The following is a 16,508-nucleotide window of genomic DNA, read 5'->3' as shown; positions in this document are numbered from 1 at the left end:
CCTGCAATCTTCTTCCTGACCTCTCTGCCCCTACCCCCACTCCGGCCTATCACCCTCACCTTAACCTCCTTCCACCTATCACCCTTCCAATGCCCCTCCCCCAAGTCTCTCCTCCCTACCTTTTATCTTAGCCTGCTTGCCACACTTTCCTCATTCCTCAAGAAGGGCTCATGCCCGAAACGTCAATTCTCCTGCTCCTTGGATGCTGCCTGACCTTCTGCGCTTTTCCAGCAACACATTTTCAGCTCTGTCCATCCCTGAGCCATGTTTCTGTAATTGGTATGATATCCCAGTCCCATGTTCCTCACCATGCCCTGAGTTCATCTGCCTTCCCTGTTAGGCCCCTAGCATTGAAATAAATGCAGTTTCATTTATCAGTCCTCCCTTGTTCTCTGCTTTGTCCCTGCCTGCCCTGACTGTTCGACTTGCTTCTTTTCTCAACTGTGCTAGTGTCAGATTGATCTCTTTCCTCACTATCTCTCTGGGTCCCACACCTCCCACACTAGTTTAAATCGTCCCAAGCAGCTCTAGCAAATCTCCCTGCCTGCATATTAGTCCCCTTCCAATTTAGGTGCAATCGTCCTTTTTGTGCAGGTCACTTCTACTCAAAAAGAGATTCCAATGATCCAAAAATGTGAATCCTTCTCCCATACAACAGATTCTCAGCAATGCATTCATTTGCTCCATTCTCCTATTCCTGCCCTCTCTAGCTTGCAGCACCAGGAATAATTCAGATATTACTACTTCCTTTTTAAATTCCTGCCTATCTCTCTGTAATCTCCCTTCAGAATCTCAACCTTTTCCCTTCCTACATCGTTGGTTCCAATGTGTACAATGACCTCCTGCTGGTCCCTCTCCCCCTTGAGAACATTCTGCACCCTCTCTGAGACATTGTTGATCCTGGCATCAAGTAAGCAACGCACCATTCTGATTTTTCACTGCAGGCCACAGAAACGTTTGTCTGTACCTCAGACTAGAGAATCCCCTAATACAATCGATCTCTTGGAACCCGACATACCCCTCATTGCATTAGAGCTTCTCTCAATACCAGGAACTTGACTGTTTGTACTGCATCCCCCTGAGAATCCATCATCCCCTACATTTTCCAAAACAGCATACTTGTTTGAAATGGGGATAGCTACAGATGACTCCTGCACTACCTGCGTATCTCTCTTGCCTTTCCTGGAGTTAACCCATCTATGTGACTGTCCCTTTGACTTTTCTCCCTTCCTGTAACTACCATCCATCACACGTGCTTGCTCTTGTAAATTCCTCATTGCCTCTGTCATTCCAACCGTTCCATTCAATCTGATAAGATTCGCAACCAATGGCATTTATTGCAGATATAATCCTCAGTAACACATGAACTCTCCCTCAACTCCCACATCCAACAAGAAGAGCATATCACTCTACTTAGAGCCATTTTTACTTCTTTCAATCTGCAGACCCAGAAAATAGCACCATCTTATTCCTCCACAAAATACTGCTCCAGGCTAACTTAATACTTATGCCTTATATTTTTAAGTTTAATCAAAAGACATCTCTCAATAAAACATATAATCAAGAAAGAACCCACGGTATTCACTACTGCAGACTTACAGCAAGGCCCCAAGGCCCAATTAAAACTATTCACTTATCTGTTTCTGTGCTGTGATCTCTCCCAAAGAGGTTCTTCCAAGATCAGTTGTGAATTTTACTGTTCGTTAATTTTCCCAGATGCACTCCGATGTCCAGCAAAGGCAGTAACTGCACAGGTTCACTGCTGTGTTAGCTAGCAGTGTGGGGTTTACTTTTTCTTTGTCGTGCACTGACCTGACCATGTACTGCCTTGTCTGTCACTCTCCCTTTTAAAAGTGCCATTGTTTTGACTTTTTCTCCAAAGTTCCAAAACAATGCAACAGCATATAAAACAGTAATTGCTGCTTCTGGAATTCAAGGAAATCACCTCTAACATCTAAAATACCTCTGAAAAGGAGCAGCCTGTTACAGCCAGAAATTTTTCCTGTCCTCGATCTTGGATTTCCTAGATTTCATGATTATAATCAAAATATAGGACTTTAAAAATATAGGTAATCTGCATCATAATAGCTGTTATGTAATTAGTAGACTTGCTGCTGGTCGTTGTTGAAATGCTGCCTATTGGAGATAGCCACAGATTTGGAAAGGCTGAAATCACTGTTAAAAACAAATTATACGACTCTGTATTAGGAAAAGGTAATTTGATATTTTAAGCAATTTGTGAGTTTTAATTCAAATATGCAAATACTACTGTACACTATAGATCTAAGTTATTTTTAAATCAATGTTTTCTTTGGCAGGCCTACGTAAAACAGGTCGAAGTGAAGGACATGGCTGAACTTGAGCTGAAGCTGGTTGAAGCCAAAAACCGCTTGACTTTCCTTGTGGATTATGTTACACTTTCCCCAAGTGACATGCGGCTAAACAACAATACATTTCACTGGAGTGGACGAATGGCAGAGATTTTTGAGGAACATAAGAGGATGGTTGCAGAGAAGGAAGAGCAGTACCAACAAGGACTTCGGGTGAGAGAGTCACAAGCTTCAACGCTGCTGACCTTTTATTTCACTTTGCTTTGCATAGACTTATCATCTGCATTGTCAGTATGGGCACATTGGTGCTTAGAAAGGTGTCTGAGATAACATCTGCATTGTCATGCTGTAGATAAGAGAAGGGTTGCCAACTCCATTTTCATCAAATGACCTCCAGCCTCTGATCACCATGCCAGTGAAAACTTACTTTTCACCTTCAGTATTTCATGAATAAAAGAATAAACTTTCAAGGATAACAACAATTGCTTTGATGCCCTGTATGATCCCCTTCCCGTGACAGATTCTCTACTTCCTCTTGATAAGCTACTTTGCTATTTTCCATCATTTGGTTCCTATATCCGGGTCTAACCAGAATATCCCTCCCTGCCCTTTGGACTTCATTGGAATTTTGCCTCAATGTTATTTTGAAGGTGGTAAAAAATGAGATTAAACCTATTTATCATATTACCAAAACATTTACACTTTCCGAACACATTTAATATGCACCTTTTTCATGATTTTTCACTTTCAGCTTCGTACTGAAAGATTTCTAGAGGAACTGGAAAGTTATGCTAAGCAAGTGGAAGAATTCTACAGTTTTGGAGAATTGTCGGAAGTCAATCGATACTTACGAAAGGCTCAAGCGTTAAATGCAAAGCTGAATCAAGCAATGGAGAAGGTATTGGGTTAAACTTGGATCAAATACTGATGCACATTGATATAAACTTGTTCATGTGTATGGGTTGTATAAATTTCTTCCTGGGAATTTTGTAAAGCCAGTTATAATTTTTTTTATGAAAGATAGTTCGTATTTTGTTATGAGAATTATCCTACACATGTCATAGCTGTTTAAAAGCTTTGAATAACTTTATGAATGTGACATTGACATCAGGTGAAGTGAAGCCTGTATGTGGTTGTAATATTCCAATAGCCTAATAGCTTATTGTTATTCGCTGTCAAGGCTCACACTTTATAGTTACCAATGGAGTAACATGTTTGGGTACTATCCCTCAGGACAGTAGGGAGAAAATTACAAACATATGAATGATGAAATTCTTAGCCTTCAAGCAAAAAGTATAAAATTAAACAAGTTGCTTGACGAGCAATTAGAAATAACTATTATGTGCAATATTTGATTTGTGAGAAGCTGGATACTAGTACAAAATGCGCAACTGGGAACGTTTGAGACCAGCATTATTTGTTCGCTTGACACAGGAGCTGGGACAGAAGTAAATGGCCTTGATGTTGCTGTTCCTCGCATGAACCCCTAAACTGAAACAGTGGCTAGATTTCCTAGAAACTCTGAGGAGATTCCAGGCAGAAGAGGTGAGAAATGGGTGATAGATTACTTTCTAAATTGCACACCCGCTTCTGATGGGACCCTGGAAGCATGCCTAATTTTAGCCTAGGTGGGAACCTAAACATTGACTATGGGCAAGGGAATAGTGGTGACTCGTCTCTGGAGAAAGCAAAATTTAATGGAGCGTCATCAGCTATTGTTGTAGCTGTTATTTCAAAGTGTGGAAGAAGTGTTGACATGTGGTAGAATTAATAAGAGCTGCTACTTATTTTTCAGAGAACTAATTTCAGAGAGCCCCAATTCTTAATGAGAAGGCAAATATAAGAAAGAAAAAATCCTGCGTCTTATTTTCTATGTTTACTTTATTTGGTCAGTGCTGTGCATAATTATTTCTCAAAGTAATTTGGAAAAATGTTAGAATGCTGATCTTTGTCTCCGTTCTTAGATTGTGTGAAAAATCTGTAAAAGCAATGTAGTGAAAACAAAGTGTCACAAATATTGAAACTTTACAGGATATGTTTTATCTGTATCTTTCAACTTAAGATGAAACAGGTAGATATCTCCTGGAATGTAAGGAGAAACCAAATATTCTGGATAGAAAGGTAGCAGTTATACTAACCTCTCTCCTGAAACAGGTTCATGTGCTGGTTATCATGGAAAAAGAAGCCCTATTGAAAAACAAGTGATAATTTTCAACAGTGACACACAAAAAAGGCAGCTGGTAGAGGTGATAAGGCATTGGGAGTCAGGAGGTGAAAATCAACTGGACGAAAGTGAGGACTGTAGATGCTGGAGATTATAGTCGAGAGTGTGGCACTGGAAAAATACAGCAAGGCAGGCAGCATCTGAGGAGCAGGAGAGTCGATGTTTTGGGCAAAAGCCTGCTCTTCGGGTGCTGCCTGCCCTGCTGTGTTTTTCCAGCACCACACTCTCGAGTCAGGAGGTGAGTTGCACACCATAGGACTTCCTGCATCTGACCAGATTTTTTAGCCAGAGAATTTACATGGTTCAGCTTCTGTTCAATGGTAACACCTTTGACAATAAACGTGGAATAATCACTGATCATAATACCTTTGAATGTTGAGGGGAAATGGTTAGATTCTGTCTTGTTGGAGATGGTCTTTACCTGATGCTTGTGTGGCAAGAAGGTTACTTGTGATTTATCTACCCAAGTTTGAATGTTTTTCAGCCACTGGTGCACAAAGACTGCTTTGCTGTTTGAGGAATCATACATAGCGCTAAATGCTTTGCAATTGATAATGAACATCCTCACTTCTGATTTTATAACAGATATAAGGTTATTGATGAAGTAGCTGAAGATGTTTGGAACGAGGATACTACTCTGAGGACTCCTGCAGCAATGTCCTTAGACTAGATAATTGCTCCAATAACTGTAATCATCATCGTTTGTACTAGATATAACTCCAGCCAGTGGAGAGATTTGCTTGGATTCCCATTATCTTCTGTTTTGCTTGAGCTCTTTGTTGCCACACTCCGTTAAATGCTGTCTTGTTAAAGGCAGTCAACTTTAGTTATCCTTTTGAGTTCGGCTGTTTTGTCCATGTTTGGACTGAGGCTGCATGAGGTCAGAAGGTGAATCCTGGTAGAAATCCAAACTGAGCATGTTAGCAGTTTAATGCTGAGCAATTAACAATTTATGGGACAGTTAGCAATCTCTTGCATCACTTTGATCAACAATTATCTAGAGTGGTAATTGGCTAGGTCAGATCTACCCTACTTTTTTGTATATAGGACATATGAGGGCAATTTTCCATATTGCCTAATAGTTGCTGGTGTTGCAAATTCCTTCTCACAGAACATGCAGTCCAAAACCCAGTCCAAACTCTGAACACTCCCAGACAGTCTGACTGTCTCATCCATGATGTCCTAGTTACCGTTCAACATCTGAGTATGAGATCTCTTCCAGACCTGCAGGTACCAGATACTGACTTCGTTATTAGACAACATCTAGTATCTATTTAAATATAATGCTCTTCTCCAGTGACGAAACATCTGCAGAACCTTGATCAAGAACCAACCTGCAATTAACTTCCAGGTCTGGCCTCATGAATAAACAAAGAATTGATTGGTCTGTTTTCCTTTTAAAGCAAGATGTTTCCAAAGTTCAAAAGTCATCTTTACCTCTCAGTTCCCAGTTCACGACCTGAAACCAAAATTGATAAAAAGAATAAAATAAAAATAATGAAATATCAGCAAGGGTTCCAAGAAGAATGAAATCTGTGATGCCGTCTTAGGAGGAGGTTGACATGAATCAATCACCCGGCACTTCTGGTCTAAGTCTGTTTCAGTCTTTTGCATTGCTGTTGTGGGTAGCCCATCATTGAGGATGAGATATTGTAGAATCTCTTTCTCCAGTTAGTTATTTAATTGTCTACCAGTATTCTACCATTGAATGTGGCAGCTTTTCAGAATGTAGATCTGATCCACTAGTTGTGGGATCACTTACTACTATCACATGGTCCTTCTGCTGTTTGTCATCAATCCTGTATTGTAGATTCACCAGGTTGACCCCTATTTTATGTATATCTGATGGTGCTCTTGTGCAATTTTTTATGAATCAGATTGATTCCCTAGCTTGATGGTATGAGTAGAGTGGTGATAATAGCGGATCATGAAGTTGCAGATTGTGAATGAATACAATTCTGCTGTTGCCTCAATTTACTGTCACCTTCAGCACTTGTTTTCAGTCATATTCAGGAACTTTACCTCTGTCAATAGATCCACTGCTCTGGGTAATATGCCTTCTATATGAAGGGGTTGATCATTTTGGATTGAAATGTAGAGAAGTGTTTTTTTCTGAATACCACTTTATTGTGAATCTTCACTGTGCTCAACCTCAGAGGACTAAATGTAACTAATGTTTAAGTGTGTTGAGATTGATAGAGATTTGGACTGCTAAAGATGTTTGTGCTCCTACTCCAAATAAAATGATGGGAAATCACAGTTGAGGCTGATCATGCCTTATCATATAGCAAAGCAGGCTTCATCAGCCATTTCACCTATATATGCTTTTATTTCTCATGTTTTCAAGTTTCCCATCAATTAAGTGTTCATACTTCTTTCTTGGACTAATTTTTCAAGAATTCTGGATCTTTTTTAAAACAAACTTTCTGAATTTTTTGCGCACAGTTGCAGTCTCAACAATTATGCTTGGAAATTCTGTGGAAATACTCGATCATTATTTATGCCGTTTAAAGAACTATTTATTTGTTACTGAAGTATCAAAGATGTAATATAATTGACTTTGCTTTTTGTTTCCACTCACCGAATTGAACCATCAGAATTTGTTTGAAATTAAACATTCCAGCTGTGTTGCCTGGTGTCATAAATTGAAATAATATAAATTCTTTTTTTTTGCAAATAGAATATTATGACCTAAAATTGTTCAGTGAGAAATTATGTTGGGAGGTCTAATTTTTTTCTTTACTTTTTTAAAACTTGTATCTTTTGAAACTGGTCTTGTTTGTCTGTCTTTTGGAATACAATTAATTAAATTCTTATAGTCTGTTGGCACATTTTAAACTTTAATATTATGAACAAAGACAAAAGATTTTTGAGAAGTTTCAGTCCATCATATGTTGTAAAAACTGCTTTTTCTATTGTTGCAAAACTATTCTGCTCTACAGAACTCTTGCTGAAAAGCAATTTTGATTGGTTGACTTTGGAGTTTTTTTTGGCAACTGGAATCTTGTGAATGACACAATTCATTTTATTAACCAAGAATCAAGAGAGGATAATTTCTTTGATTGCATTCTCACGTGTGCAATGCATATTGATCATTTTACTTTAGAGCAGAGGTCATTTCAGAAATAGCTCACTATGGCGGGCTCATTGTGGGTTATCCATTTTGGATCAATCAACCTTTTGTTGATCCAAGCGTGGAGCATGCAAAGACAGAATAAATAAATGTTTGGGCTAACATTATATAGTATTTTGAAATGCATGTGTTGTTACAAGCAAAACTTGAAACTGAAAAGCTGATTGTGTAACATTTAACCAAATAGTCTTACTAATGTAGAAATAGTATTATAATAAGAATGTTCAATTTTCAAACAAACATGTACTGAGAATTCAATTTAGTTAGTGGAGTCAATTATATCACAACTTTAACACTTTTTAAATAAATCAGCAGCTATTTAAAGGGTAGAAACAATAATTCATAATTGTCAATAATAATTTAGTTACTTAAATAGTATTCACTTTCTTATTGTGCTAGATTGATCAGATTAATGAGGAAGAGCAAGCATTTGGATGGAGTGAATCTCAATACCCTCAGCGTAAACAGACCAGTGATACACTGCAACCATATCTGCGACTGTATGACTTGACAGTAGAGTTCAATGGCAAGTATAAAAATTGGATGGAAGGACCATTTACTGAGGCTAACCCAGATCAAGTTGAGGCAGATGTGGGAAACTACTGGCGAGCTTTATACAAGTTGGAACGGACATTAACAGACTCACCAAATTCATACAAGATTGCCAATACTGTTAGGAAAAAAGTTGAAGAATTTAAAGAACACATTCCCCTTATTCATGTTGTCTGCAATCCTGGTTTACGTGAACGACATTGGGATGCCTTATCTGATATTGTTGGATACCCACTTGAGCCTACTGAAGACACAACTATCACCAAGTTTCTTGCTATGAATCTTGAGCCTTACTTAGAACAGTTTGAGGGTATTAGTGAGGCTGCTAGCAAGGAGTACTCACTGGAGAAAGCCCTGGAAAAAATGATCAAGGAGTGGGAAGGAATGGAATTTGTTCTCCATCCATATCGAGAAACAGGAACTTATATACTTGCAGCAGTTGATGATATCCAGATGTTACTAGATGACCACATTGTAAAGACCCAAACAATGCGTGGATCTCCCTTTATACAACCATTTGAAAAAGAAATCAGGTAGCTCATTCCTTTTCATTGCGTTTTATTAGTTAAGTCCAAGAATTGTTGAAAAAACCATGGATCTTTACAAAATGTTTAACAATTTGAGGAAACACATACAACGTTATACAAAACAAACAAAAGGCTGGAAAAGCACAACTGATCAGACAGTATCTGTAAAGAGTGAAATAGATTTAATATTTCAGGCTGTTGATCTTTCATCAGTTTAGGAATAGTGTGAATTGTAGCACCAGTGCATGTTATTACTTTTGGTAAAGTGTATGGGGAAGCCGAGGACACTACCTTGAGGAATTCCTGCAGTAATGACCTGGGGCTAAGATGGTCAACTTCCAATGACCAGAGCTTACTGGGTATGACTGTATCCAGTGGAGAGATTTCCCCCGATTCCCATTGAGTGCAGTTTTGTGGGGACTGTCAATCAAGTGCTGCCTTGATGTTAGGGGTTGTCACTCCCATCTCATCTCTGCAGTTCAGCTCTTTTGTTCATGTTTGGTCCAAGGCCCTAATGAGATCAAAAGTTGAGTGGCCGTGGGGAAATAAAGCTGAGCGTCCGTGAGCAGGTAATTCCTTTGCAAGTGCACTTAATAGCAATGCCAAAGTTGTCTTCCATTAATTTGTTGATAATTGGTAGTAGACTGAAAAGGTAATAATTGGTTGGTGGATTTTACTTGTTTTTTTTTCCACACAAATGAATCAAATAGGTTGAAGATTTCAATATGTGATGGTGGGGACGTCAGGAGGAGGCTGAGATGATAATGGATGCAAACATTTTAGCCTTGTCTTTTGCACTGTTATGCTGGGGCTCCACAATTATTAAAGTTTGGAGCTTCCACCACCTCTTAGTAACATTCATGACTGGATGTGACAGGACTGCATAGCTTAGATCTTATCGATTGATTGTAGGATCACTTTGTCCAATTTAATGCATGCTATTTAAATTTTTGATATGTATGTAGCCCTGTATTGTAGCTTCATCAGGCTGACACCATGTTTTTAGATACGTCTAGTTTGGCTCCTGCAGGCCGTCCTATACTCTTCTTTGAGCCAGAATAGATCTTCTTATTTGATATTAACGGTAGGGTGAGTGATATGCCAAGCTATGAGGTTACAGATTGTGATCAAATGCAGTTCTGCTGCTGTGGTCCACAATAACTCAAAAATGCATGTTTCAGCTGTTTGATCTGTTTGGTCTGTTCCATTTAGCATGCTGGTAGTGTCATAAAACATGATGGAGGGTATCCTCAATGTGAAGATTTGACTTCATCACCACAAGGCTGTGTGGTAGTCACTCCTACTGATACTATTATAGATAGTTACATTTGTGATAGTTGGATTGGTGAAGATGAGGTCAAGTAGAATTTTCCTTCTTGTTGATTTTCTTACCACATGCCATAGCAAATTTGTCCTTTAGAACTGTGACAGCTCAGTCAGTAGCGGTGCCACTGAACCATTCTTTGTGGTGGACATGAAGTTTCCCACCCAATGTCTTGCTGTCCTTTGGTTTCTCCAAGTGGTGATCGACATGGAGGAGTTGTGATTCATCAGATAGAGGTAAGGGTCAGGTGTATATGTATGTCTATGAATGTGTTGGGGGTGGGGAGCAGTAGGCAATAGTCAGAAGAAGATTTCCTTGCCTATGTCTGAGATATTGCCAAAAGATTTCATGGTGTTTGGAGTCAGTGCATCTCCAATGAAAGTGTATCCCTTCATAACTAAGAAGACCAAAACGTATGTAGTGCTCTAGGTATGGCTTTTTTTTTTGTAGGTTCCCTACATTGTGGAAACAGGTCATTTGGCTCAACAGGTCCACACCAACCCTCTGAAGACAATCCTCCACTTTCTCTGTAATTGTAACCCTGCATTTCCCCTGGCTAATGCACCTATCCTACAAATCCCTGAACACTATGGGTAATTTCATGGCCAATCCACCTAATTTGCACACCTTTGGACTGTGGGAGGAAACTGGAGCACCCAATAGAAACCCATGCAGACACTGGGAGAACATGCAAACTCCAAATAGACAGTTGCCCGAGGCTAGAATCAAACCCGGGTCCCTGGTGCTGTGAGGCAGCAGTGCTGACCACTGAACCAGCATGCCACCCCATAATGTTGGCAGCATCAATACTTTGTAAAGTTGTAACAATACTTCACTCAACTTTCCTTGAAATAAACAGCAATACTTTGTTTGCTTTCCTAATTATTTGCTGTAATTGCATGCCAGTTTTTTTGATTCAATATGTGTAGTGCCTCTTTATTTAAATCATATTTTGATTTTATATTCTTCTTACCTTATTTTTTACCATTTTATAGTCCATTTGCTGATTTTTTTTTCCCATTCACTTTACCTATCTATATCCCTTTTGCAGATTCTTTGTGTCCTCCTCATAACTTGCTTTTTCACCTATCTTTGTATTTAAGGAAGCTTAGTATAATATGCTTGGTTCCTTCATCTAGGCTCTAGCACTGATCCCTGTTTAACTCATGAGTTAACTTGTCACTCTGCAAATGACCCAATTATCCTGACTCTCTACTGAATTTGTCAGACACAATTTCCATGTCTTAAAACCATGTTGAATTTGAGTGTAATAATGTTCTAAATACTCTTAACTAATGGAGTCCAGAACTTTCTTGATAACAGATGCTAGGCAAACTGACCTATTAAATTTCAAAAAATGAAAAATGCCGAAGAACCCTGAAATGTTAACTTTATTTCCTTCCCAACAAATGCTGCAACCCCTGCTGAGTTTCTCTTGAATTTTCTGATTTTGATTCAGATTTCCATCTTGTGCTGTATTTTGATTTTGTTGCAATTTCCTGATGTTTGTTTTCATCTTTTCTTAATATGCATGTTATATTTGTGATTTGTAATCCACTGGGAAATTTCAAAGTCCTTGGAGATTTGGTAGAACATAACCAATTTATTTATTTTCCATGTAGTCACTTCTTTTAAAACTTTCGGGTACAGATCATCCAGTCAAGGGAAATTGTGAACCTTCAGTCCCATTAAATTTCTGAATACATTTTCAATAATCATTGTGATTATTACCCCCTCCATTTTGCCCTGATTTTCTAGTATTTTGGAATGCTTTTGCTGTATCTTATCAGAGATTAGGATGTAGATTTGTCTCAAATACAAAGAACTTCCCTGCATATTTACTCTGGGAAGTGTTACAGTTTGCTATCTGATCTAACTTGATATTAGCCAGAATAAGTGAGTTAGGCATCACAAATGGCAACTCCTACTCCTGACTAGATCCAAGTACCTCTTGACTGCCTCCAGTTCTGACCTAACTCCATATCCTCCAACCTTAATCATTAGTCTATTGTCTGGCACTTGATTGAGGGTCTTTTGGAAATCTAGATATATTGCATCTCCTGCATTATCCTCTCATAGTTTCTGTTACATCAGCAAAAGATTCAATGAGGTTGCTCAAACAAGACTTCCCTTTTGAAATCCAAAATGATTATTAATTTGTTTTTGGTTTTGAAATATTCTACTTTTTTCTTTAGAAATGGTTTGATCATGTTCCCTGCCACTGATGTTAAGCTGACTGCTCTGTTGTTCCCTGGACACACTCTATTGTTGACTATAAATATATCAATAATTTTACTGTTCTACCAGTGACCTGGCACAACCACCAAGCTATTAAATATGTAAAATGTTACCTCTGCTATCTCTTTCCTAGATTCTTTCAAAACATTCAGCTGTAGATTTGGATCAAAAGTTTTATCTTTGAACTTGGACTGCTTGTTTAATATTTCTACATATGTTTGATTTTAAACATGTTATATAATTTCTAATATCATCTTCTGGTGTAATATCTACTCTTGTATTGCTCCTTGATAAATTTTGAAGCAATGTAATGATTTAATATCTCTAACATTTCACTGTCATTTGATATGATTTAATTCTATACAGCCTTTACAGTCATTTTCACATCATGATGTTTTATTTAATATGTGTGCCTGTGGAATAGTTTACTGTTTTTCTTTTTGTTTGTACTTGGAAGTGCTACTCAAAAAATCAGAAAGGGAAAGTAAGACTGCAGTTTGAAAATAAAGTCAAAATAAATGTAAGTGCAAATCCCTGTTTTGTATAATACAGAGAATGGGAAGGCAAACTATTGCTGCTTCAGGAGATCATGGATGAATGTTTAAAAGTTCAAGCAACCTGGCTGTACCTAGAACCTATTTTTAGCTCCCCTGATATCATGGCCCAGATGCCTGAAGAGGGAAGACGGTTTACAGCTGTAGATAAGACTTGGAAAGAACTTATGAAGCTAGTTATAATGGTAAGTTAAATTTGATTATAATAATAATAATAATACCTAGGTAACTTGTATCTAATTGCAATCAAAGTCTGCATCTATTGACCTGCATTCTATGATCATTTTAAGTTACATGTAAACACAACATCATTCGTATCTTACAAAATCTCCTTCACCAATGCAAACAATCTTATTGAGCTATTTGAAACTGCAAGAGTTTGGACTTTGAGATTTGTTACAATTATTTAATGACAAATAATCTAATATTTCCAATATGTTCTTAGATTTCAATGCCACATATTCTTACCCTGATGAAGGGATTTTGCCTGAAATGTTGATTTTCCTGCTCCTCGGATGCTGCCTGACCTGCTGTGCTTTTCCAGCACCACTCTAATCTTGTCACATTCTTCCCCCTCTAATCTTCTTTATACTCTTATTAGGAAACCTCTTTAGGGGCATAGGCTACTTTGGCTCCATATCGAAGCAGCTATAATTAACATTTAACCTTCTTAATAACTGTTACTGAATTTCAGGATTATTTTATTTGACCGCTAATCTACTCTTACCTGACATCCACATGCATTGGGTTGATGGATAACAACCAGAAGAAGAAATGCCTTATTTTTCTCATGTACGTACTTAGTCATAGAGATATACAGCACAGAAACATGTAATTCAGTTCAACTCATCCATGCCAACCAGATGTTCTATACAAATTGAATCCCATTTGCCATCATTTGGCTCAGGTCCCTCGAAATCCTTCCTATTCATATACCCATCCAGATGCCTTTTAAATGTTGTAAATATACCAGCTTCCACCACTTCTTCTGGCGGCTCATTCCATACAAGCACCATCCTGTGTAAAAAAGTTGTTCCTTATGTCCCTTTCACATCTTTCCCATCTCACCTTAAACCTATGTCCTTTAGTTTTGGACTCCCTCATCCCAGGGAAAAGACCTTGCATACTTACCCTATCCATGCCCCTCATGATTTTATAAACCTCTATAAGGTCACCCCTCATTCTCTGATGCTCCAGGAAAAATAACCCCAGCCTATTTAGTCTCTCCCTATAGCTTAAACCCTCCAACCCTGGCAACAGTTCTGTAAATCTTTTCTGAACCCTTTCAAGTTTCACAACATCCTTCTTATAGGGAGGAGACCAGAATTTCACACAATACTCCAAAAATGGCCAACTGAAGCCTGCTGTAGCATTCCTACTATGGTTCTTACTGAGATGACCAATACAACAAAGATTGGATATTATGTACTGACTCAGTTTGTCACAGTGAAAATTCTCTGAAAAGTTGGGTGGGCAATTATATTTTTATTGTTTTGTTTTTGTCAGTGAATGCCAGCTATCATGGTTGCAACCACATTAGCCATATCCTGACACAGTCTGCTGATCCCACCATCTCTGTGTCACAAAGGAGAAACAGAGAATGGCTGTTTGGAGACAAAGGTCACCCCCTCCACACTTGGCGCATTACTTACCTCTACTACCTGACTATGCTGCTACCAACAACACAGTGAAGCAGGCATTGTTTGTGCTGAAGCAGCAGTTACAGTGCTTATAGTGGGGAGCTCTGCTTTACTTTCTGGAGCGCGCATTAAGTTTGTGGTAGTCTGCCAAGTACTCCATAACATTGTTATAATGGGACACCAAGGATATGTAGGCCATTTCTCGAGGAGAAGACAGTATGGAGGAGCTTCCTTCTCTTTGAACTGGCTCTTCAAGAGTGTCTTCTCCTAGATATTGTTCCTTCACCATCATGGTTACCTAGTCTCCAAATTCCCATTCATCTGGAACACCCTATCACAATGTCCCCTGTTAAGATCCTGCAATAAAAGACATTCCCAAAAATCATTTCACAATGTGAAATGTGAAAACCAGCATCTCACCGCCAATTTTAATTCCCCTTCCCACTCCCTTTCTGAAATGACCATCCTTGGCCTCCTTCACAACGAACCAAAATGCAAATTCCCCTCCCTTCCACTCCTCCCAGCCACTTACCGGATTCATTCCTCCCATTGATCAACCAGGTTGTACCCTCTGCCTGTCTTCACTTATGCCCACTTCACCACCCAGACCCTGCCACCTCTTTTATCTGCTGCTCCCTTTACACCCACTCCCATTCCTGAAGAAGAGTTACACCCAAAACTTCGACTTCTCCGCCTCCTGATGTTGCCTGGCTTGCTGTGTTCATCCAGCCTCCTGCCTGTCTACCTAAGAGATAGAAATGGCAGATACCATCTTTGGTTATAAAGTTTTCAGATGGGATAGAGACAAAAAGATAAAACAGAGGGAGCAAAAAAAGTAAGACAGTTCTAATATTAGCTGGGATTGAATTATATTGAAGGACATGGAAGGTACTGAATTCTTCAAATTCATTTAGAATTGCTTTTTTTCACCATGTAGCAGACCCAACAAGAGAAGAGGCAGTTCTGTTTTTTTTATATAGGAAATAAATCTTGTCAGGGGAAATATGTATCAATGATAGTGGTAGTGACCTTAAAAAGGCTAAGATCGATCAAGAGGAAATTTTGAAATAAGGAACGGCCAAACTTTAAAAGCTCAAATGCTCACTCTATTAGATTGGTGGAATGGACCCTTTAGTTTTAAAAATAAACTAGAAAATGGACAATCTGCCATCAAACAAACTTGAGATAAAATGTCTGGTGGCCTATTTGACTGCCAATATACCTGGAACTACACAAAGTTGGAACTTCATATCTGGACAGAACACTCAAATGTGAACAAGCTTTTGGACCACTGCAGTATGAAGACATTAAAATTCAACAAATCTTTCCTGCATGTTTAATGGATGTCATTGTCCCAAAACCTCACAACAGTCTTGCAGACATTTTAATTGGAGAACAGAATTCAACAGAATGGGTGTGAGAAGAAACCCATTCTTTGACCAGTATAAATAAATGATTGTTGAAAATGTGTTGCTGGAGAAGCACAGCAGGTCAGGCAGCATCCAGGGAACAGGAGAATCGACGTTTCGGGCATAAGCCCTTCTTCAGGAATGAGGAAAGTTTGTCCAGCAGGCTAAGATAAAAGGTAGGGAGGAGGGACTAGGGGGAAATGAGGAAACTGGTGAAATCCGAGTTCATCCCTTGTGGTTGGAGGGTTCCTAGCCGGAAGATGAGGCGCTCTTCCTCCAACCGTCATGTTGTTGTGGTTTGGCGATGGAGGAGTCCAAAGACCTGTATATCCTTGGTGGAGTGGGAGGGGGAGTTGAAGTGTTGAGCCACAGGGTGGTTGGGTTGGTTGGTCCGGGTGTCCCAGAGGTGTTCTCTGAAACGCTCCGCAAGTAGCCGGCCTGTCTCCCCAATATAGAGGAGGCCACATCAGGTGCAAAGGATGCAATAGATGATATGTGTGGAGATACAGGTGAATCTGTGGCGGATATGGAAATTTCCTTTGGGGCCTTGGAGGGAGGTGACGGGGGAGGTGTGGGC

General features: G+C 39.1%; 1 protein-coding gene across 1 annotated transcript in view; it reads left to right on the top strand.

Annotated features, from left to right (window-relative positions):
• The window catches only part of dnah7 (dynein, axonemal, heavy chain 7), a 414,399-nt gene that overhangs the window by 81,879 nt on the left and 316,012 nt on the right, over positions 1–16,508 (top strand). The window contains exons 15-18 of the mRNA XM_043692898.1: positions 2,319–2,543; positions 3,082–3,228; positions 8,087–8,772; positions 12,881–13,067. Coding sequence (XP_043548833.1) covers positions 2,319–2,543; positions 3,082–3,228; positions 8,087–8,772; positions 12,881–13,067 — 1,245 coding nt within the window. The remainder of the gene's footprint in view (positions 1–2,318; positions 2,544–3,081; positions 3,229–8,086; positions 8,773–12,880; positions 13,068–16,508) is intronic.

Source organism: Chiloscyllium plagiosum, chromosome 7 (assembly GCF_004010195.1).
Source record: "Chiloscyllium plagiosum isolate BGI_BamShark_2017 chromosome 7, ASM401019v2, whole genome shotgun sequence".
In the NCBI taxonomy this organism is placed as follows: domain Eukaryota; kingdom Metazoa; phylum Chordata; class Chondrichthyes; order Orectolobiformes; family Hemiscylliidae; genus Chiloscyllium; species Chiloscyllium plagiosum.
Note: the sequence above shows the minus strand (reverse complement) of the source record. Positions and strands in the feature narration are given on the sequence as shown.